Below are 24,380 nucleotides of genomic sequence, written 5' to 3' on the forward strand. Positions count from 1 at the left end.
CATCAAGTGTCAAATATGTCAGACAACTCCCACTTATCAATGACAGAGCACTGACAAGAAGCTTTGGGGCCCCCTGGTGGCATCGGGGGCCTAGGCATTGCCTACATCGCCTACAACAAGAAACAGCCTTTTATTCAAGCATGCTAGTGGATGAGTACAGAATGTTCCAGTAGTATTGCACTTAGTGGGAAAGAAACTACCATATGTTATGCTACCGTATGTTATCGTGCAATTGACCGCACATGATGCACTATAAACATTTTTAAAATAACTTCATGGATAAATAGAATTAATGTTATATCTAAGAAACAATTAATGAAGTTTATGTTCCTCTCAGGTTATTTATGGAAAAAAAACAAAAACCCATCTTAGCTTGAACTTAAGGGTTGCTCAGTGTTGGGTGGTTAGGACTGAAACTACAGCGGAAAGTTTGAACCTGGCACTGGGGTTGGACCAGGGCACGAGTTTGAACACGCTCTAACAATGCTCACCTGTCTACAGCAAGGAGCCTCTCAGTTCCAGCCACTGGAACAACCTACATGAGGAAACTCACAATCAAAAGGACCTGGATGAAGGAAGACAAATCTACACATCTATAAACCACCGTCATCGCGAGTTACAAAACACAGATGATCAGGTTTGTTATGTATTCACCGCAGACATCAGCTAAGACCGAGGAAGACATATACTCCACATCAAGTTACACTCAGGACATCTCAATTGTATAGAAGGTTATTAGACATCATTAGACTGTGATTAGTCTAGGAGTTTGTTTACTTCCGCTGCATAGCAGAAGGTCACGCAGCCCAGTCAGGTCATAGTTGAACTATTTGCTTACATGCAGGGTACCAGCTAAAAGGGGGAGGCCTGGTCCAAATTATTTAGTAGTCTTTCTGAACCATCATCAATTCTTGAACTCCTTATTTGCTGTGTGCGTGATGTAATTTTCCCAGATACATTTGGAAAGTTTTACATGTATTTATATTTTCTTTGAGTCCTGTCAGTTAGCGCCACTTTGATGTAAACAGTTAAATGCATTGTGATCTGTTTTCCCTGTGAGGTAGATGTACTATTGTATGGTTGATATATACTTTTCTACATATATATGTTTACGTATCCATGTATCCTTTATATTATCCAGATATTCTGTAACAGGGTCTCATTCATCAAGAACTGGTTCCATGTTGGTGTGACCATCCAGTTCCAGGAGCTGACCAGAGGACCACTGCGACAGACCACATATGTTTTTGTCGCAGATTAATGGGTTTGTGGAGGGAGTTCATCAGAAGATGCTTGAGCTCAGCATCAGCATCCTTCTGTGTACATTCCATCATGAAAGTTGAGTTCAATTTCATCCTGTCGTGATTGGCAGTAGTAATAATAATCTGTATAGGAAGAGTAGAAAGAGTGGCCATTGTAGCAAAGATTAGTAAGTAAGTATAAAGTGCATGGCACTGTTTTGTCACTGCCACGATCAGGAAGAAAACGCAAGCTGTCCCCTGCTGCTGAGAGAAAACTTGTCAGGAGGGTGAAGAGTCAACCCAGGAGCACCAAAAAGCAGATCTGCCAAGAATTAGAAGCTGCTGGAACACAGGTGTCAGTGTCCACAGTCAAGCGTGTTTTGCATCTCCATGGACTGAGAGGCTGCCGTGCAAGAAGGAAGCCCTTGCTCCAAAAGCGGCACCTTAAGGCTCGACTAAAGTTTGCTGCTGATCACATGGACAAAGATGAGACCTTCTGGAGGAAAGTTCTGTGGTCAGATGAAACAAAAATTGAGCTGTTTGGCCACAATGCCCAGCAATATGTTTGGAGGAGAAAAGGTGAGGCCTTTAACCCCAAGAACACCATGCCTACCATCAAGCACGGTGGTGGTAGTATTATGCTGTGGGCCTGTATTGCTGCCAATGGAACTGGTGCTTTACAGACAGTCAATGGGACAATGAAGAAGGAGTATTACCTTCAAATTCTTCAAGAAAACCTAAAGTCATCAGTCCGAAGGTTGGGACTTGGGCGCAGTTGGGTGTTCCAACAGGACAATGACCCCAAACATACATCTAAAGTAGTAATGGAATGGCTAAATCAGGCTAGAATTAAGGTTTTAGAATGGCCTTCCCAAAGTCCTGACTTAAACCCCACTGAGAACGTGGACAATGCTGAAGAAACAAGTCCATGTCAGAAAGCCTACAAATTTAACTGAACTGCACCAATTCTGTCAAGAGGAGTGGTCAAAGATTCAACCAGAAGCTTGTGGATGGCTACCAAAAGTGCCTAATTGAAGTAAAAATGGCCAAGGGACATGTAACCAAATATTAGCATTGCTGTATGTACATTTTTGACACTGCTGATTTTGGTCACACTTTCAGTTTACCCATAATAAAGCCATAAAAGAATCAAACTTCATGATTGTTTTTTGTGACAAAGTCTGTTCCAATCATTCTATCAGAGAAAAATCAGATTTGTAGAAATAACTGGAAACTCAAGACAGCCATGACATTATGTTCTTTACAAGTGTATGTAAACTTTTGACCACCACTGTACATGTGATGCAACATACAACATAGTGTGATTACATCATTGCACTTCCTTTTAAGCTATACAGAAAATTATATACTTTTTAATATTTAGCCAAAGGCACAAACCTGCCTCACAATTCATCTGTTGCTGAATCTCCATCTCTCTTGGAGATGACTCCAGATGCGAGAGGACCGGTCCTCTGTCACCTTCCTTCCCTCATATAAAGAGACACTTCCACTTTTTCATCTAAATTAAATAAAATCAGAAACAATATTAATTTATCCCGTTGTCATGCATACGGCATTTCCACAGACGCAGCTGTTCATTTGATATGTAAACTAAATAGACACGATACATAGTCCTGGTAAAAATTACAAAATTTACCATTCGTGTCACTCAAGACAGAGAAGGCAGAAAGTCTGTGTGTTAACACCGGAAGTGATTAGCCACAACTCCATTGAATGTGCAGGTACTGTCACTGCATGATCTGGTCCGCCTGCTCGATGTGATCCGGAAGTTCCGGTGCTGGGATTAGAAGTTGGTTAGCGCATGTGCACATGGTTATATCACGCAAGTCTGAATTATTTTATTTTATTTTTTGTTATTATTATTGTTATTTCATTGTTATTATTGAACTATTATTAACATTTTAATCTGCAAATTGTACGTTTCTAATCTGATATTCTAGATTTATTTTTATTTTTATTTTTTTATCCAGGGTATTACTGAATCAATAATCACTTCAAGCTCCTCCAATACATTCGATCTGCTCAATGTATTACGTCCGATACCTTACATAGTGTATGGGAAACATTTCTCCTTACATTTATTTCACATAGATTTAAAGGGAGCAGGAGTGAGCACTTCAGATTTATGCAGCGACGGACTCAATGTGACAACGGGACAACTGTCACTGCGCGATCTGGTCCGTCACGGCAAATTCCGGTGGTGGAACCGGAAGTTAGGAACACGGATGCGCGAGTTCTACCAACTGAGGTTTACTGGTAAGCTCATGCGCTGCTCAACTTTGACCAAACCTGTTGTGGACCTGAGGATAAGTCAATGCATGTTCGCATGTTCACCGTGACACGAGTGTCTTGAGCATGTTTCCCCGCACCCTCAACCCAGTTTCTGTCCGGAAGTGATCCTGGCTCTTAGAGGCGGTGGGCGAATCAGATCTGTATAATGACTTAGTTTCTTGAATCACACTCACCAAAAGGTACGGATACTTTTCCAAGTCATACCGTTCGTTTAGTTCAGTGAATTACTCCTTTGTTAGATTGATAGTCTAATATCTTATCCATATAGCCACCTCATCAAGTCTCAAGTCTCACCAAGTGTGTTAGTGAGTTATACATGCACCCATATTTTACGAATTAAACAAGGAAACGGAGGGATCCCACGTATTGACCAGTACCAGGTAATATTTCATTAAAGTTAAGAGTCACACAGCTCCCATTCCGATGTGGCCTTTTCAAAAATGATGCAACTCGTCGGCCCCGCCACTCGTTCAAACGAACGGCATTATTGAATCGCTCATGAACGACACATCCCCATCAGACACCGCCGGCGAAGCTCGACCTGTATAGCATTGAACTGTTGACACTTGGAGTCTTAGTTTTCTTACTTACTTACACGATGGAAGACGAATCTCGGATACAGGAAGCTGTTAAGCTGCAGGGCGAAGTGGTCCGTAAGTTGAAATCTGAGAAGGCCTGCAAAGAGAAGGTACGTACCATCCGCAGAAGACCATGCGGAATATGCATGTGTTTCTGGCGGCTAACACAAACCTGAAACCTATGCGAACCTTCAAATGAAAGCATAAGATTGCTCAGTCATCCATATGTCTTGTCTGGTAATATTGTGGACATTTACGCCCGCTATTATGTCATCTATATTGTATGTGGTGTTTACTTATGTTAGCATGTCATTCGAACCGATTTTAATGTGCTTTAAGGATTGTAGCGATCAGTAAAAGTCACCGTTAGTCGTTCGTTTTGGTGTTGGTTAAGAGAGAAACGTAATACGGTATTACTTTCGCTTGTCCACCTACACCGTATGCCGTCACGTTGCTTGCACGTTAGCTTGCTCTAATCAGCGGTTGAAACAAGTACATTTGCTAGCTTAGCTGAAATCTAAATATTGAGGACGTAAATCGCATTTACAACAAATTATCAGCTATGTCGCTAAAATTCAACGCATGCCGTCACCCTTAACCATGGACGCACGGCTGATGCAATATAACGCCATTGGGTGAACCTGCGTCGTCAAAACAGAACGTAGTAGAAAGTGCTTGTTTTGTTATTATTATTATTTTTAATAATTTTGTTTTCATTATTTATTTTTCGTACTTGCATTTAACAAATTATCGTTGTTTGTGTCAGTGTATATCAATTGTGTTTATGGACAATTACAGTAAAGTAAACCCATCAAGTTGGTCAGATTAAAATGATTCGATTGAAATTAGTTGCCTGGTTGTAAATATGTACAGGTGTGGACTTCAATCAGCTGACTTCCATGATTGACTGGGTCCATTTCATGTTTTTGTCCTCCGCCTCTGTGATGATGATGATGCCCCGCTGTTCGCCTAGTTTTAGGGTTGCTTACCACTTTTCTCCTATTCTTCCCGCCTGGCTGTGGAAAACTGGTTTGCGCCTCACTGCCGTCATCATCCGGGGACCCCTCCATCCACATTTTAATTTGCTCTACAATTTTTCAATGGACCATGCCCTCCTGAACACATTTTTTGGGACTCTGTCGTACATATGTCTCTGAACATGTACGGCATGTTTTGTGTTCGTGCCTATTCTGCTCTGGTGGGCCTCCGTTCTGTATCCTGTGTTAAAACTCTGCGTTCCTTTTCTGCCCGAACATTTGATCAGGTATGGCCTCTATTTGAAGAATAACCTAACTTTAGTGTTTGATTCTCACCGCCTTCTTGGTGTCCTCCAGATAGATGAGGAAGTGGCCAAACTGCTCGAGCTGAAGGCTCAGTTGGGAGATGGAAAGCATCACTTTGTTCTCAAAACAGCCAAGGTAAGATCTCACTGGTTTATCCTTTAGGTCATCAACTACTATGACTACTTACTCTACTGTATATTAGTTCATCAACTGCTGATGAACAATATAGTTTTGTTCGTGGTACTGCTAACTCAATTGAAACATCACAGAAAGTAACGTGTTACATAATTCTCTTTGCTTATCATCCCTCAATATTGGGCACAAAGTGGCCATCTCTATAGAACAGCTGTTTGATTTGTACTTTCATTAAATCAATTCAAAAAGCTTTGTACGATGTAGTTGTCCTCATCTCTTTTGCTGTCAGAGATGATTTCGTTGTCACTGTGCACGCATAAGCGATACACAGGACTGTTAAGTCTCTAGCATTCAGTGTGCAGCACGCAAATTTAACCATTACTCATGCTCACACTCAAGGTGGGGCATTTGCCAAGTGCTATAACTGCAACTAATGGTTATTTTAAAAATCGATTCATTGGTCAATTATTTTTTGATGAATTGGGCCAAAAATATATATATAAAAAGCCATAATTATAGCTAGGGATGCTCCAATTCAGCGGTCACTGATCATGATCGGACGATTTCAGCGTGATCAACTGAACAACTGATCATGTGTGAGATCTGCCGCTCTGATGAAGTCCCGGTGGTTGTGAAATGCATCTGTTCCTCCCGACTCAATACTGTGGCAACAGTTACTGATCTCTGTCAATGTTTCTTGTTTGACTTAAGTATATGTTTGTTTGTTTGTTTGTTTTTTTTATAAAAAGCTATTTTGGTACAAATAGATGTGCATAAGTTTTTAAGTCAGTTGTTACATGATGTGTCTGGTGGGAGATGGGCGGTGGGCAGGATCATGGACTGGGGGCATGGCTTTGGATGCGTTGTTTCAAAATCCTAGCAAAAAGCCTGATGAAGACTAGAAACAGCGGCGGTTGTTTAATGTATGCACCTTAATTTCCCCCATACATGCGGTCTGCATCACAAGTTCACAGGAACAGAGTTCAGAGTCTGAACTTCTGTAATATTTACTTAATGGAAATGTTAAAAAAATGACAATTTAAAAATGAAAATGACAGTGTATGGTAAGAACTTCAAGTGCTCAAACCACTCTACGGATGCAGAAATCAAACGGTCTGCTGGAGCAGTGTAGACCTCTACACGCAAGTATATTTCTGGAGGGTATAGTAAAGGTATTGAAAACCAACAGACCGAACAAGCCTGCCGTGCATGCTGCTGATTCTGTGAAACTGAATGATTACCGGAAAGGGGTATGTTCAAAAAAAGCAGTGGTGACTTCAATTAGGGAGTAGGCTGATTCTGTGAGGGGGGGGGGAAAGGTGTTAACATTTTTTTTTATTTTCTCATAGCTCTGTGAGTGACCACTCACCACTGGGTTACATCATCTTTTATCAAACTAATGTAAATGTGTAAACTGTTCACTTATTCTCAGAAATTTTCTTAATGCTAAAATGTTTCACATCGGAGTAAAAAAATGTGTCTGTTAAATTCTATCTGAATCAGGTTTATTTGGCCATGCTATTGGAAACACATGTACAACACTTCCATGAAAGATCACTACGGATAATGATAGTCGTACATTCAGAAGATGTTTATCAGTCTAATAAAAACTAAGACTCATATTCAGTGATGCTCCAGTCTATCGGTCACCAATCGTGATCGGCCGATCTGGAGGACAATGACCCCAAACACACATCAAAAGTGGTAATGGAATGGCTGAATCAGAGAGAGATGCAAAGGGACATGGAACAAAATATTTGCATTGCTGCATGTATATTTTTGACCCAGCAGATTTGGTCACATTTTCAGTCAAGCCATAATAGTAATAAAAGAACCAAACGTCATGAATATTTTTGTGACTAAGAAGTATCTGTTTCAATCACTCTATCAGATAAAAAGCGGGGTTGTAGAAATAACTGGAAACTCAAGAGAGTCGTGACATTATGTTCTTTACAAGTGTATGTAAAGTACTGACCACAACTGTATATGGAACTGATATTGTTATGTTGTACATGAATCAAACTAGCTGGCAGTTAGGGTTAAACAAGTTTGTGGTTATTGCGCAGGGAACGAGAGACTACAACCCGAAGCAGATGGCCATTCGTGAGAAGGTGTTCAACACCATTACTAGTTGCTTTAAACGCCATGGAGCTGAAACAATCGACACACCTGTTTTTGAGCTGAAGGTAAGAGAAGCTAACTTACAGTGACTGATAGCTGTGACCTTCAGTGACCTTGATGGCTTCTTTTTTATATGAAGGAAACTTTAACAGGAAAATATGGTGAGGACTCCAAGCTGATCTATGACCTGAAAGATCAAGGGGGAGAGTTGCTGTCACTCAGATATGACCTGACTGTATCCTTTCACACCTGTATTTCACACGGATGCTCCTGCCAGTTTTGTAAGTGGCATCTTTGTGCTGCCTGTTTTCCTCCTTATTATACAGTGTGGTTGAATGAGTTTCTCATGTTTTTTCTGTGAAATGCGTTTTCTTCAGTGCAGTTCTTAGATTGACCTGTTTATCAGTAAATGTTGACTGTTACAATGAGGTGGAACAAGCAGTATCTTCTGCCTTATTCCAGTAATCCAAAGAGATACACAGTGAGCCGGTTATCGGTTTGATACCAGGTTTGAGTACTCAAGTTCATACTCATAAAATGCCCACCAATACCACAACACAGATACCACTTTTCAGCATCGCGCAATTTTTGAATGTCACTTTATGATCATTTTGTTAAATTTTTAAAATTCAAATTTAAATAAATTTCTACTTATTCTTGGGAAAAGAATCTAGCTGCTTGAGTCTTTTTTTATTATTTTCTTTTTAACTATGTCAGAGTTGTGCTTTTCCTTTAACCTGAATATTTCAGGTACCATTTGCTCGCTACCTAGCAATGAACAAAATAACCAACATCAAGCGCTACCACATTGCTAAGGTGTACCGACGTGACAACCCAGCCATGACCCGTGGACGCTACCGGGAGTTTTATCAGTGTGTGAGTAGTGTTTTTTCTTTTGTGCGCTTCTGGCATCAGACACATGTCTAAATGATACTGAAAGCATTGCTTCACTCTCAAGGACAGAAAATATTCATTTATCATTTATGTTAGAAAAGTGCAAAACACAATAAGAATTTTGCGTCTAATTCATTAGGGACAGTAGTGTCCATTGTCCTGTAGTAGTCCATTGTTTACAGCAAGTCTGCAAATGAATAACGGAATTGAAAATGGCAGTCATTGTGAGTGACAGGAAAGGTATTCATTCATGGTTGAAGGCGGGGATGTTATACAGTATATCTGTTTGCGTGTACTTCACATTGCTTTCAGGATGGTTTTTGGCCATAGAATGCTACTAAAAGAATGTAAACTTATTGCTCGTTTTGTGTGTTTCAGGATTTTGATATTGCTGGTCAGTATGATGCTATGATTGCTGATGCCGAATGTCTAAGAATTGTCTACGAAATCCTCAGCGAGTTGGACCTTGGCGACTTTCGCATCAAGGTGAGACTGAGCGGTTTTGTTGCACAATTCATGTTCATGTGTATGCAGGTCTATTGTTTGCCCTGCTACCTAAACTAACTAAAAGTAAAGAGAATTAAGATGATTATTTGGTTCACTTTGAAAGGAGTTTGCAGCTTGTATCTGCATTTTGCCTAAAAGAGGCAAGTTTACAAAATATCAAACAGAAATGTTTGTAAACATAGTGAGTAAATAATTAGATCTCAGCCATTTTAACAAGACTTATGTTTCTAATGTTTCCAGTCTTGTCATCCATCCACATTTCAATTATGAACTGCAAACTGAGCCATGTTCAGGTTTACTTTTTCCAGTGTTGGGGGTCTGTCTCTCTCTGTCTAGCTGCCCAGTGTAAGAATGACTGAATATATATTTCAATTCCATATCAAACATACATTCAACAACGTTTTCATCATCGTGAGCTCTGGGATTAAATAGAAGCAGAGAGGTAATTCTTATAATTTCTGCCCCTTTTGTGTATCCATAAAAAAGAAGGACTCAGTCTTTGAATGACGCATCACTGCTGATCAACAGAGCAGCCGATCAAAAACTCAAGTTTACTTTTCTTTTTAAAACCAATTACAGTTAGCTTCCAGCTCTTTGCTCTTCATCATTGGTGGATTCACACATTTATGGATTGTTTTGAGGAACATATCCACTGAACATAAATGGAAAACCCATAGATTTGCGGCCTTAAGCATGAGGCACATCAAACATACGCGCGTTAAGAATTTCGGCTGCGTGGCCACAAAACGGAAATAATGCCTTGTGAACACACGGTCGAGCTCCCTGGCTGACAGTGACAGAACTGCATTTGGACTTGAATTACATAGGAGTCATATGGTTGTTTTTGCGAACAAGAATAGCATTATTCATTGTGATGTTACACTCAAAAAATAATTAGCTCCGTGAATGCTATAAAAATATGGTAGTATTTCCATGCGAATAAGAATTACTTTTTTATTACCTTTTTTATTTATTATGCTGTTATGCTATCAGTGAACATAATAAAAATATGGAAAGTATTTCCACCCAAGTAAAATTTGTTGACTTGAACCTAAACTTTTTTTTTTTTTGAGTGACCAAAATATTATAATATATTAGCGGTGTTGTTACTAATTCTAACTTGAATGATAGAAGCAAGCTACTTTATTCAATTGGGTTTTAACAACTAATTCTAAAATTATGTTACATGAATAGATTCTGCCAATTACGCCGAACCAAGTTGGATTAAGTTATTCAGAAAACATATGTACAGTTTTTATATTTATTTATTTATTTTATTTAGAAATGTGGGGCTTATGTACCTTACATAGATAATAAATCAAACTGAATTTGTTGGAACAATCCTTTTCACAGAAAAGACAAATAAACAAAGGCTTACTGAAAATTCAAAAGAAGCTTCCACGTATGGAAACAAGCAAACTGTGCCTTCCCCACATTCACTCATATTTCTCACATTTTAAAATGCATTATGTGCTTCAAATTTGTATTTTAGCTCAGTAGGGTAGCTGAGGTGAAGAGCCTAAACAAGAGCGAACAAAATTGCCGGAGCAAGTGGAACATTTCAGATCAATCAAGAACTTGAACAAGCTTCAGAAGAATTCACATGTCATCTTGTTCCAATCTGGCACCGCACCTTCCTTGAGAATGAATATTCTAAATGTTTTATTCCTCATTGCAACTTCTGTGCTGTCAACATCTACATTTGTGACAGAAAGAAGATAAAATCAATATACTATTCCTATCATAAATATAATTTCTGTGGCCCAGCCATAATCAATTTAATTTGTGAGAAATTCAATAATTACATTGACATTTTAAATAACACATTTGTACAGAGATGTGAAATAAGCACCAGATTGAGTTAAAAAGGAATGGAAGGAAAAATGTGTTTCGAGGGTAGTCCCTCTCAAATGAGCAGTGCCCGGGGGCGGAGGGGGTGCATGTGACTGAGGGGGTGCATGTGACTTCAGGGAACATACATTACATACATACATTTTTGCCATCCTAGAATAAAGTGTAATTGCACATCTACTCAGTGGGTGGCAGTGACGCTCTCATTTTCAAAGTGCGCACTGGGCGTACGGTATTTTTGCACCAAACAAGACAAGATCAAGACAAAATCTTTTTGACAGGGACGAAAAGAAAGGCGTCTAAAATGCTGGCAGCAGACAGCATGAAGTCAAATAAGTTAAGCCGTCACTTAAAGACATGACACCCAATCACACTGATAAGCCGCTAGAGTTTTTCAGTGAAAACGTGCCGAATATTGCCAACAATCATCCGGCATTGTAAGTGCTATTTCAGTAAACCAGCGTGCACTGTTAGCATCATATAAGGTGGCATACCAAATTGCTCAGTGCAAAAAAAAACCCGCTCCATAGCAGAGGAGCTGATACTGCTTGTTGCATTAGACATGGTCTCTGTCATGCTGGACGACACAATCGCTGCAAAAATAACTGTCTCTCTGTCCAATGACGCTGTCGCCAGATGTATAAATTACATTGCTAACAATCTCAAAGAACAACTAGCAGTGAGACTCAAAAACAACATTACCTTACAGTTTGATGAAGCAACTGGCAGCAACAAAGACTGTTTGTTCATTGCTTTTGTACATTTTGACATGACAAACTCCCTGTGCGTGCTTTTTGTAAATATGTCAGGGACAGAACCGCAGCTGAAAAACTATTCAAATAGCTGGACTGCTTTCTGACTGAGAATGGACTAAAGTATGAGAACTGCATTGGTGCTTACATTGATGGTGCACATATCATGGCAGGGATGAAAAAATGACTTTGGGCACTTATCAAGAAGGCACTCATCACCATGTTGAGTGTAGGGATGGCCAGTGAAAATGCTTTGGTCGGATTATGTTACTAAATCCGATGCTCAACGATCATCCAAAAATAGCAGAATCAGCAGCCGATGCCGAAACTGATGATCGGATCGGGACATCCTTAGTTGAGTGGACACACTGTGTTATACACAGAGAAGCTCTGACATCAAGGCACCAATTGCTGCACCTCCAGCCACCAGTCAGTGAAGCTGATCAAGATTGCGGATGACATCACCATCATCTGGTTCATCTCAGATCGAGATGAGTCGTCCTACAGGAGGGAGGTGGACCGGCTGGTGTCTTGTGCATTCTGCTGAGATCTGAGGTTGCAGACTACCACCTTTTCATGACCTATATGTCCTATAGGTCCTATGTTTTGGACTGCACATTATCCAAAGCACTTTCCTAGATGGCGGGATCCCCACTGACCATGGCAATAAATCTGATTCTGATTCTTGCCTCTGGATTAAGTGAAATCATGAGTGACGTTGTAGGTGTTGTCAATGTTATTAAGACTAGACGGCGAAAAGCAAGTGTCTTCTCTGCTTACTGTGAGGAGATGGTGGCTGAACAACAAGCTGTGCTGTTTCACAGTGAATAAAAGTGACTGTCACGAGGAAATGTCTTGTCCAGAAAGGGCAGATAAGAATGTTTTTGGAGCAGGAGCACAAGCATCAAGTTGCAGAAAAAATTCATGGTGAGAACTTCTTCTTGCTGAGTGACATATTTGGAAAGCTAAATGAACAAAATCTACAGCTTCAAGTTACAGACAAGATCCGCTCTTTCACTTGAAAGCTAGCAAAGTGGGGCAGGCGACTTGATGAAGGAAATACTGATTATTTTTAGAACCTGCGGCCAAAACCTGGTTCGCTTGTATTCACGTTGGACTTATGAGCCGAACACACCTTTTCTCGAGTCCGCAGTGTGAAAAGCCCCTGATGGTACTTCTGTCCCGGATTTCTGACACTGAAATCTGTTCAGAATTTTTTTTTTTTTAACAAACTGGTCATCCCTAATTTCCAGCCTGAAGTAGTCTTCTACTGAAGCATCACTGGAGCAGCCATTTCTCAGCAATCTGTGAATAAAGACAAACACACAAATATATATGTATAAACATTTGTAAAGTAAATGGTATTCAAAGGTAGGAAATCAAGTTAAGCTAATCTGAAATATATCTGCATAATCACCTTTGTATTTGAAAGGGTTGTAAACACATTGCCTATTTAAACAAATCATATAAATGGATCATAAATGAATCCCTGACAATACATAATGGTTATTTAATATGGCTCCCACCAACTGACAAAAGAATTGCAATTTGTCGGTTCTAAAGTGCTGATTTCAAGCACTTTATATTTTTTTATGAACTCAGGTGACACTGACGATAACTCAATGTGATGGATGGTATGTATCATGCTTTGCCGCATGAGTACGGCAAGCTTCGAGGCACCACAGACAGTCATGATCTCAAAAGTTGTGCAGTGCAGAAGGTCCTTTCATTATGCATACCCCTTTTCTTCGACTCACACGTCAGCTCCTGCTTCAGTTGTTGCTACTAGGAATGACAACTACTGGTGCTCCGTTCAATTGGGCACCAACCTTTACTGGCCAATATCTGTGGAAAAAGAACATGATTGGTACCTGCCGATCACTGCCTTTTGTTGGTGATTATGATACTTCGTACCTCCAAGTCTAAAATACCTGATGCAATGACCCCCTGCACTACACAACTATGCCAGTTAAACACTTCATTTACATGTTTCATACTTTCTGCCAGTAATATCATGGTGCCAGAATTGTTGTTCTGTTGATGAGAGTAATAATATTGTATCTGTCTGATTGTTCCAGGTGAATGACAGACGCATCCTAGATGGGATGTTTGCAGTGTGTGGTGTTCCAGACGACAAGTTCCGCACCATCTGTTCAACAGTGGACAAACTGGATAAGGTGTGACCAGCCAGTCCTGTGTTTTTGTGAAGTTCTTGTTACACTTTGAATGAGCCTTTCCTGCTGTAACCAGATGCCCTGGGAAGAAGTAAAGAGGGAGATGGTGAACGAGAAAGGCTTGGCGCAGGAGGCGGCAGACCAAATTGGAGAATATGTCAGTATGCAGGGTGAGATTCTGGTGTTGAAATTTCAAACTTTTTTGATTTCTGTTGAGAGTAAAGTGTGTGAGGTCATACAAATATTTGCTGAGAATCTTCACATGCACGCGCTGTTCATAAAGTGGCTGTGATTTTTGTATGAACACATGAGGAACCAAATTTTACTATGCACCTCAGCATCCGCTGACCCCTCTCCATCAGTTTACATGGCCTACCACTTCTTGGCTGAGTTGCTGTTGTTCCCAAACTCTTCCATTGTCCTATAATAAAGCTGACAGTTGACTGTGGAATATTTAGGCGACAGGAAATTTCACAACTAAATTAGTTGCACAGGTGGCATCCTATCCTTCGCTGGAATTCATTGAGCTGAGAGCAGCCCATTCTCTCACAAATGTTTGTCAAAACAGTCTGCATGCCTAGGTGCTTGATGTTATACACCTGTGGCCAGGCCAAGTGATTTGGACACCTGATTGTGATCATTTGGATGGGTGAGCAAATACGTTATAATATAGAATATACTGTAATATAGTGTATACTGCACATACCAACAACTAAGATTCCCTTGCATCAGAAAGTTCGTAAAAAGTTACGCTGCTAAATGCTAACGTGCTAAATGGCTGCAAACTGTGATATGTACAAGCGCTGCGGCTGCAAAGTCACTACGACTGTGAAAATCACGCACTCCTCTGCTCCCTCGTAGTCAGAGAAATGAGTTGATGCGCCAAAATCTAGAGCATTTCCACTTATGTGAATCTGTACTCAACGGAATTCGGTCGGTACCAATAAAGGTACTGAATTCGGTACCCATCCCCACTCCTCGCTCAGTGCTTTGTCGTGTGTGTCTAAGTGTTACTGTAATGTGGTGTGGATGTCAGCAGTTCCTCTCTTCTGTCCATATCAACATGTAACACAGTTCCTACAGTGCAAAATCATCTAATATTATATGCACTGTAAATGCTAAACATTTATAGGTGGAATGGAGCTAGCAGAACGGCTAATACAGGACCCCAAAATGCTGAAGAGTAAGCTGGCCTGTGATGGTCTGTCCGACATCAAGCTGCTCTTCAGTTACCTGCAAGTCTTCCAGGTGACAGATAAGGTGAGATGCTGATTTATGTATTCATTCAAGTTCCTAATTAGGATAACATCATCTGTATCTGTCTGTCTGCCTTTCCAATTGTTTGATTAAGCTGTCATTGTCCAGGTGGTGTTCGACCTAAGTCTGGCTCGAGGCCTGGACTACTACACAGGAATCATTTATGAGGCTGTCCTAGGTCAGGGAGGTGTGCCAGTGGTTACCACTGATGCTCAAAATGGCGCTGGTGATGAGTGTGTCAGCGTTGGCAGTGTGGCTGGTGGGGGGCGTTATGATGGCTTAGTGGGTATGTTTGACCCCAAGGGCAGGAAAGTACCATGTGTGGGTGTCAGCATCGGCATCGAGAGGATTTTCTCTATCATGGAGCAGAAGGCTGAGGTGCGTGTGATGGTGTTTTTGCAACATCCTCTGTATAACTCTTCGGTGACATGATGGTTACTCTTCTGATTTGTGCAGACATCTGCCCAGAAGATTCGCACCACAGAGGTGCAGGTCATGGTGGCATCTGCGCAGAAAAACCTGCTGGAGGAGAGGCTCAAGCTCGTCACTGAGCTTTGGAAGGCTGGCATCAAGGTCTGTGACTCTGATACTATTCGCTTTTAATTTTTCCGTCAACAGATAAGTGGATCTCTTAATCGGGTGGCAACAATTTGTGAATAGAGTAATTGTTCACTTCAGGGTTTTTCTCCCAACCAACGTCTTAAAGGAATGGAATGGAAAACTATGGAAACAAAACTACTTTTGGACATTTTTATCTAGAAAAGAAAGCAGAGCCAGGGGTAGTGGTAACCTCACAGCATGAAGGTTGCAGTTTCGGGCCAACCTCAGATCTTTGCTCTGTGAGGATTAAAATGTAAAAATAACTGTTATTATATTTGTTTTTAAGTTAAGACTCAAGGTTAAGGTCAGGCATCTGTTTTAGATCCTTAGGATTAGGGTGGGAGGTTAGGGTAGGCTTTATGTTAAAGAGTGGTCCTGGCAAATAGTGACACAAACGCATTTGTGTGTGTTTGGGATTGGTGTATCGATTGTTGTGAGGACCAATTCCTGGAAAAACAGGTCCTTGTGAGGACCGTTAAACTCTGAACTTGTTGATGAAGACATTATAATTTGATTAAATTGTGGTGAAGGGTCCTGTTTACAAATGATGGTTTAGTGAAAAGCCTGAGTTGGTTTTCCCAAGAGTGAGTAGAAACTTTTGGGTATGACGAAGCAGGACGATCAGCGAACCTCTGCATCAGTGACTGGACCAACAACAAACATTAAACCAAACTTGCCAGGAGCTGGCGAGGAGTAGTAGGGTAGACTACTCTTTCACGTCTTGCCATGGTGAATTGCTTAATCTGCATAGCCTTCATGATGGATGAGACTGTGATTAAAATTTGTCTGTATCCAGGCTGAAGTCATGTATAAGAAGAACCCTAAACTACTAAGTCAGCTGCAGCACTGTGAGGAGGCTGGCATCCCCCTGGTCGCCATACTGGGAGAGCAGGAGCTGAGAGACGGAGTGGTTAAACTACGTGTGGTGGCCACCAGAGAGGAGGTACTGTATTATAGCACATATGTGTACATTCACTGACTAACCTGTGTTCAAACTGCTGGCTGTGGTAGGTAGAACAACCTGCAAAAACCTGCTTGGAAATAAACTGGTCAACATGTTAATGAATCTTTGCTCAAAAATAATACATTCTTTGCAACAATGATCTGCAGATCATCACAATGGAACAGTCAGCACTGACAACTTGGGATGGGCAATTCCCACTATGACAATTTTGCATCTCATGATGAATTCAATGAACACATGGCACACCGATTTCATTGGACTTGCATCCTCAAATATGACGAGACCATGACGGCATGGTGCTGGAGAGCACAGCACGCCGCTTGACGCGTGTGTGACAGTTGCGGAGAGTTTGGTAGTCTTTGGTTCAAACGTATTTTTAATACAGGAAACTTTTGATAATGACACTGATCGACTCTGAGTTTCTGGATCAGTGTTTGTTTTATTAGATCAAGTAGATCAGAAAATAGGTTTTCTGACCTTTTAGGAGAGAGAATTGTGAAAATATTTTTCCACCACACTAAAAATAGCACCAACAGTTTGTATAAGAATTCTAACTTGTAAAAGCAAAGTCCACTCAGCACCCTGGGTGAGCACAGGAAACAGACACTCGTTGCACCGCGAGTGTCTGTGGAGACCACTGGTCTGGTGGAGAAAGTGAGAACAAGATAAGCATTAGTGTAAAAGATTTTTTTCCAGAAATAATTTTGCATTCTAGAAAAATAATGAAAATACACCTTGGAAGTGATGGAATAGTTCTTGAATTTGACATGGGTAAAACGGTACTAACCCCGAGCCATTGATATCTGCTGGAAACACAAGTGAGTATATATATATATATATATACCTAAGTGAAAATGTGCAAATTCTGCCCAATTAGCCATTTTCCCTCCCCAGTGCCTGTGACTTGTGTTACAATCTCTCAGGTGTGAATGGAGAGCTGGCGATTCAATTCAGTTTTTTTAAATTCAATCCATCAAATTTTAATGGTCCCGATACCGACTCCTAAGCTTTGAGTATTGACCGATACCGATCCGATACCAGTGTTTAAGTATTGCACATCTTTCCATATTGTGGGATAACACTGGTCATTAATTAATAATTTTGTTGATATTAATTGGTCATTAATTAATATTTATGTTAATATTTGTGTTTATTGAGTCGGATGTACAGCCAGTTATTGGCTCCCAGATCACAATTTTCCCCAGATGCCAGATCCCTCTTTAAGCGGCTGAGTCGGTCGATACACTATACCAGGATCAGGATCGGTACATCCCTAGATTCAATGGCTAACTGGGTTTGACTTGGACATTTGAACCGTATCATTTTTTTGTTGCCAGTGGTTGGGATATACTGTAAGATATAGATTTACTACTTAACGGGTGTGCAGACTTCAGTTTGATGATTTTCTTTGTGGGTTGGCGTGGGTGAATGATTTTTTTTATCTTCTCCCAGATGGATATCTCCAGAGGCGATCTTATTGCTGAGATCCAGAGAAGAACCTTGGACGCCTAAGTATCTCTGCTCTACTGTTCAACCACCATCCAAAAATGTTAATCTGAGACCAATGTCCGGTCACTTCATTCGACATCAAGCCGACTCATCTGTGCATGCTAGAACATTAAGGTGCAGGAGCTTGTGCCACCTAGACCAGCCTAATTTATTATGTCTGGGCATGTCTTCAGTCTAATGTGTGACAGTAAGTCTTGTATTTTTGAGGATTTTGGTCTCAGCCATGACCATCAATAACTTGATCATAACAAAGCTTTTCTTGTTCAAGCTCATCTTCACTTGTATAAATGATGTTTGACTTCCTGCTTAATAAACATGACTCCCCGCTGCTATGTGGATTTATGTGAGTTTGAAATATCTGTCACATAAGTAGTTGTCTTAATTTTGCAGTGTCTGAACTAATCACATTCTCACTCTTTTATACATTTAGAGATCTTTCTGCAACTCGGAAATATATGGAAACTGATTAACTATAAATGTATTCCACATGAAGGTGGCTTTGTATTTCATCAAAATGAAGCAACATACTGCATATGTAATACTGCATGTTCTTCCACATAAGTGTAACTGCACAGCAGAATATTGATGAGTGGTGACATGTCCGTTACTTCTCATGCAAGTGACGTCAGGAAATGTCTTCAACCGGTCAAGATGTAGATCAAATGTGATGCACAAACACAACCAATATTGTAAGGCACTTGATAACTTGGTAGCACATGATCTATACATTTAAAGCACCACTGTGTTTGATACTGACTACAGGCTGGCAAGATAGACAAAAAAGAAAAAACAGGCGACCTATGTCAGTCTTTGCCTCTGTGAACTATGTTGTTTCTGAGGACTGCATACTAAAGTCTAAACACAGGGTCATCTAATGTAAACCTAAAAATGTATGCAACACCTCTACCCATCCCGCCCAGCCCTGGCTGAGCTGAAATACTGTAGAATAACAAGGAGCTGGTGCATTGTTCTTACTCAGTGGACGGGCAGGGCCCACAAGGGTTAGACCAGGAGGCAAAGTGCTTCTTAGAGAGCCTGGACCTATGACTGAAAATGAATGGTCAAAGGGTTGATATAAATGATTTTCTGGTTCTACCCCCTGAATCACATATATACTGTACGGTACCTCATTTTAGACTAATGATGTGATGTGAGTCTAGACTTAATGATTAATTTGTGTAGCACTGTATATTGATTTGGTAATTTGTTATTGTTTTTCTTTTCCATTTTTGCATGCAAATTTAAATGTATTTAATATTTATTTAATGATAATTAATATTTATGTTAATATTTGTGTTTATTGAGCTGGATGTACAGCCGGTTACCTTGGCTTCGCGACCACTAAAGAAGCGATCTGAGGAGAAGGACATGGAGCCGGGAGTGTCAGTGGTCCAATTTCTGACTGGACAGGAGGAATTGATCCAGCGTTGCGTGACCAGCCCAACACCATCAGTAATCCCATACTGTCGTCCCAACCTGTCCTGCAGAAAGGCCTGACTTCATTCACTGAAGACCGCTTAGCTGCCCAACATAACTGGGCACCTGATCCAGTGTTACAACTTCCATCCGGCATGGAGAAGTTGTGCTGGAGTTCGCGCTGCGTGCCCGGTTAACATTGTCCCACAGCAGTGGGCTTCGCAGTCATCCACGTGTTCCAGGGTCATGACCGTCATCGCTTTGCCATCGCCCTTCCCCGATAAAATGCGACATCCATCTACACCCTGATACTTCTTTATTTATGGAGGATCGGTGAAGCAAAGCCGTTTTGGCCACAACACACCTAAGCGTTGAATCAGGCCTTCTTTTGGTCGTTTTTTTTATTTTTTTATCTGAACCAGACATTATTTTGAATTTGGAGTATGTTTTACTGACATTTTAATTTAATTTGTGAGGTATTCATGTTTGGCTTTTTATCTGTTGGAATAATTATTGAACGAAAGCTTTGTTTCTGTTTAATGCGTGAACTTTCTAAAAACTTACAGTTAGATACAGACTTAACATGAGAGAAAGCGATTACCGGAGTGAAAAAGAGTGCTGCAGTGAAAAAAAAAACCGCCAACTGGACGTGTGGAAGTAATGCACAGAAAAAAAGAGAAGTATGACACACAGCCATCAGGATGTGGCAGCTGTGGAAATGTAAAGAAACATTTGTGGAAAGAATGTCCAGTCCGTGAAGCCGAATTCAGCAAATGTCACAGAAAAAGACATTTTGCAAAGAGATGCAGATCAAGCTACATTATAAATGATGTCACACAAGTACAGACAGAGAGGAAAGATGCGGATGATTTTGCTTTCTTAGGAGAATTGAGCTCAAAAGATGCCAAGGAGTGGAAGGAACCGCTACAATTGAATGAAAAGGAGAACGGCTTCAAACTGGACACCGGAGCTGAGGTCAGCAATCCTTAGCAACATGCATTCCACTCCAAAGCATGGGATAATGTTACCACCCACGAAGGTGTTGTATGGACCAGGAAGACATAAGTTGTAAGTAAAAGGCTGCTTCAGGGGTAAACTCACTATAAAAAAAAGATCAACAGAACAACTTGTTTATGTGGTTGGAGATTTAGCTAAGCCCCTCCTTGGTCTACCTGCTATTGAAGCTCTGGGACTGACAAAGCGTCTCCATTCAATTGAAGGACATGAGGATTTCAAGATCTAATACCCCACTGTGTTTTCAGGCTTTGGGAAATTGAAGGATCCCTATACAATCGAGCTGGAGCCAGATGCAGAACCATTTATCGATCATCTCCACATTGACTGTGTGATAAGCTGCGAGCAGAGCTGCAGCGCATGGAGGACATGGCGGGTGATTTCGAAAGTGACCCAACCCACACCATGGTGTGCAGGTATAATTGTAGTCCCCAAACCTGCAGGAAACATACGGTTATGCGTGGATGGGACTCATTTAAATAAGTGGGTAAGATGAGAGAGACGCATCATCCCAGCAGTAGATCACACTCTTGCAATGCTTGCAGGAGCAAAGTCCTTCACAAAGTTGGATGCAGCATCAGGGTTCTGGCAAATCCCATTGTCAGAGGAGAGCTCTCTCCAGACAACAGTTATCACCCCATTTGGCAGATATGCTTTCAATCGCCTGCCTTTTGGGATTTCATCGGCCCCGGAGCACTTTCGGCGATGCATGTCACAGCAGATAAGAGCAGATACATTATCAAAAGCCCCTGTGAAACACGCATCCACTCAGAGAAAGACAGTGAAGATAAAGTGTTTGTGGATGCAGTCATTCAAAGTCTCCCTGCTTCTTAAAATAGACAGAAGGTGATAGAATAAAAACAAAGAGTTGACCCTGTCTGCATGCATGCAGACGATGCTTGCAAATGCATGAAAATGATCAGCAACTGCGAGAAGGACGTAGCTTGTAATTGTGGATTACTTTTCATGTTACATTGAAGTGGCGCAACTAAATGTAGCCTCAGCAGCGACTGTAGTTGCGGCGCTGAAGGATGTGTTTGGTCGTCATGGGGTGCCAGAATCAGTCATATTTGACAATGGGCTACAGTACAGTGGGTCCACCTTTAAGGACTTTGCTTCTGAGTACCAGTTTCCTCACCTCAACAAATGTCCCCAAGCAAAGGATGAGGGAGAGAGGGCGGTGGCAACAAGGTTAGTGGAAGGGAGGAGAAGAAAAAGCAAAGGCTTTGTTGGACTATCGTGCCACACCGCTGGAGAGTGGCTACTCGCCAGCACAGCTCCTCATGGGTTGACAGATTCGTTCCACAATACCACCGCTCTCAACATTACTCTAGCCTTGTTGGCCCAACGTCAGAAGGTTCAGGAAGATGGAAAAGCAAATAAAAAGGGAGAAACAACAACTGACATACTGCCTACGCTACAGATCTCGTCCTTTGCACCTGCTTCGACCCGGTCAAAATGTATTCCTCCACAGAGAGGAGAAGGAGGGCACTGTGGTACAGCATGAAACAACACCCAGGTCCTACATGATACATACAGATGAAGGACTGGTCACACATCTGCGTACAACATCCTTCATTCCAACAGTCATCACCCGAGGCACATGAAAAAACAGACTGACACAAACAGGCACAAATAGCAATAACACACCATATGTCACTCGGGCTGGCAGAGTGTCACAGCCTCCGAGCCGAATGGATTTATAAAGAGTCTGTTTGAAAGAGGAAGAAATAAAAAGGTGTATTGTAGTCTGAAACCTGCGCTGCAACGATTCTCTCTCTCATTTCACTCTCTCCTCTGCGGAATTTTGCCGGACCAATTGGCTCAGTGCACACGCACATTTTGACCAACCATGAGCAACTTTAAGAGAAATCATCTTTTAATAGTTTAATAGTTCCAATAGTTCACTTCAAATAGCAGCTCCTCCACTTGCTATTTGTTCTGTTGTGTATGTAGTGATGTCACTCTACGGGCGGTGATCTAAGCACCGCTGCACAGAGGACTGAGGAAACTGCCGGCCGGGAAGGATACACACAGTCGAACAGCGCAGTGGCCGCTTAATTTTATTGGTCAATTGTCACAAGGCTTCATGTCTAGATCAGGTTTCAAATGACACATCCAATCCATAAAAAAGTAATCCAACCAGCAGACTACCCAGCTTTGTGTCAGCTATCATTAAAAGAAAGGCATTTTACATAGATTGGGGCTTGATTGTGCACAGCCTGTCGTCATACACCGTCTCTGTAGCTATTTCTCTCCACATGTTATCTTTATAGTGAATGGAGTTACATTGTGCTAATGATACTAGAAGTCCAGCGTACAGTGACCTCTGACCTTTAGGAATGACACGGATGTCTGAAATTTGAAAAAAAAAAGAAAATTACCCTATACATTGATAAACACAATAAAATTAGTAGCAGACACTGTCACATGTGTTAGCATCTTAAAAAATATTTGAGATGAGACTTTAAAACCACATGACATAATATTTGGATTTTAAAATACTTTCATAGTATAGTTCTCAAATCTCAAGTGTATATCCGGCCAGCGGGTTATTCACTTCTCAGGGAGCAGAGTCCGGAGCAGAAAGAACCACAGAAGTGGTGTGATGCAGGCTTCGGTTTACTCCAGATCAGCATCCCCATAGGAAAAAACTGTGTTTCTCATAAGTTGCTAAATCTCCTCTCTTGATATGAATTTGAACTTTCTCATATTTGCATCATTTGCTGCTCGTCTGTTTCTTCGTTCCTTCTCCCAGGAGCAAATGATAAGCTAAAAAGAGAAAATTGCAGAAGTGATTTCAGTAGTACTTGAGAGAAAATGGATAAAAACAGGAGCTGTCATAATAGTAAGCCCATGATATCGGTTATGTCTCAGGTATTTTGAAGGAGAACATCATGAGCTCAATCTGAGATATAAATGAGATGAGATGTGTGTCCGATGTCTTACTGAGGCTTCATGAGAAAGACATTTGAGCCATATTATGAGAACACATTGAGAATAGAACTAAAATCATGATCATGATCATGATCATGAATGAACTGTAAGACACTGATACAAATATGTCAAATGAATTTAGATTAGAATTTAGTTTGCTTCCATATAAGGTGTTATAAGCATATCAATGCATAGTTGAGGAAAAAGTGTGGAAATTCATTTTTTTTTAATTGTTCGGGTGCCTGAATAATTTGGTCATCTTTCACCCTTTTATACTTCTATATACTTAGATATTAAATTATCTTGATAATTGGTTAAAAAAAAAACAATTGCGCTGTTGAATTATGTTAAAACTATATGCTACAGCCCTCGATTTAGTTTTTTTTCTAGAATAGTTCAGTTTGTGATCAAACAAACACTGATTAAACAAAAAATTACATCATGAATGAATTAGTAGAAATTACTTACCTAGGAGATTACTTCTTCTATTCTTCTCTTTTCACGTGAAATCCTTTCAAACTCAGGTCGGCATTGATTACTCGTTGTCCATGTATTTTGTGCCTGTTGCTGTCCATGCAAGACGTAGTCCTCGTCAGATAGACCTGCAGCCTCTCTCATGTTGGGTGTCAGGAAAGCTGCACCGTCAGGTGAATTGCTCCCCCCCCAAGCTGTTGGCACCACCAAGGTTGTTGTGGTCAAACGATGATCAACACAGCCACATGGCCTCCACAGAATGATGGACCGGGGGTGTCAAGTCCATGCTGTGATGGTCAGGGTGTATGGCCTCCACAGGATGATGGACCTGGGGTGTCAAGTCCATACAGTGAGGGGCCA

The 24,380-nt window shown here is 40.9% G+C and overlaps 1 protein-coding gene across 4 annotated transcripts; it reads left to right on the forward strand.

Annotated features, from left to right (window-relative positions):
- Positions 1-3,578: 3,578 nt before the first annotated feature.
- On the forward strand, positions 3,579-18,508 carry hars (histidyl-tRNA synthetase). Of its 4 annotated transcripts, XM_053879551.1 has the most exons (14): positions 3,580-4,242; positions 5,106-5,396; positions 5,467-5,550; positions 7,617-7,736; positions 7,811-7,906; positions 8,422-8,547; positions 8,944-9,051; positions 13,754-13,852; positions 13,926-14,019; positions 14,982-15,109; positions 15,215-15,484; positions 15,563-15,679; positions 16,503-16,649; positions 18,123-18,508. In XM_053879551.1, the coding sequence occupies exons 2-14, from the start codon at positions 5,280-5,282 to the stop codon at positions 18,180-18,182; spliced, it is 1,566 nt and encodes a 521-aa protein (XP_053735526.1). In that variant the 5' UTR covers positions 3,580-4,242; positions 5,106-5,279; the 3' UTR covers positions 18,183-18,508. The 4 variants fall into 4 exon arrangements, with proteins under 4 accessions (XP_053735528.1, XP_053735526.1, XP_053735529.1 ...); XM_053879553.1 differs by lacking the exon at positions 5,106-5,396 and having other exon boundaries at positions 3,579-4,242; XM_053879554.1 differs by lacking the exon at positions 5,106-5,396 and having other exon boundaries at positions 5,471-5,550.
- Positions 18,509-24,380: the final 5,872 nt, after the last annotated feature.

This window comes from Synchiropus splendidus, chromosome 11, assembly GCF_027744825.2.
Source record: "Synchiropus splendidus isolate RoL2022-P1 chromosome 11, RoL_Sspl_1.0, whole genome shotgun sequence".
Taxonomy (NCBI): Eukaryota; Metazoa; Chordata; class Actinopteri; order Syngnathiformes; family Callionymidae; genus Synchiropus; species Synchiropus splendidus.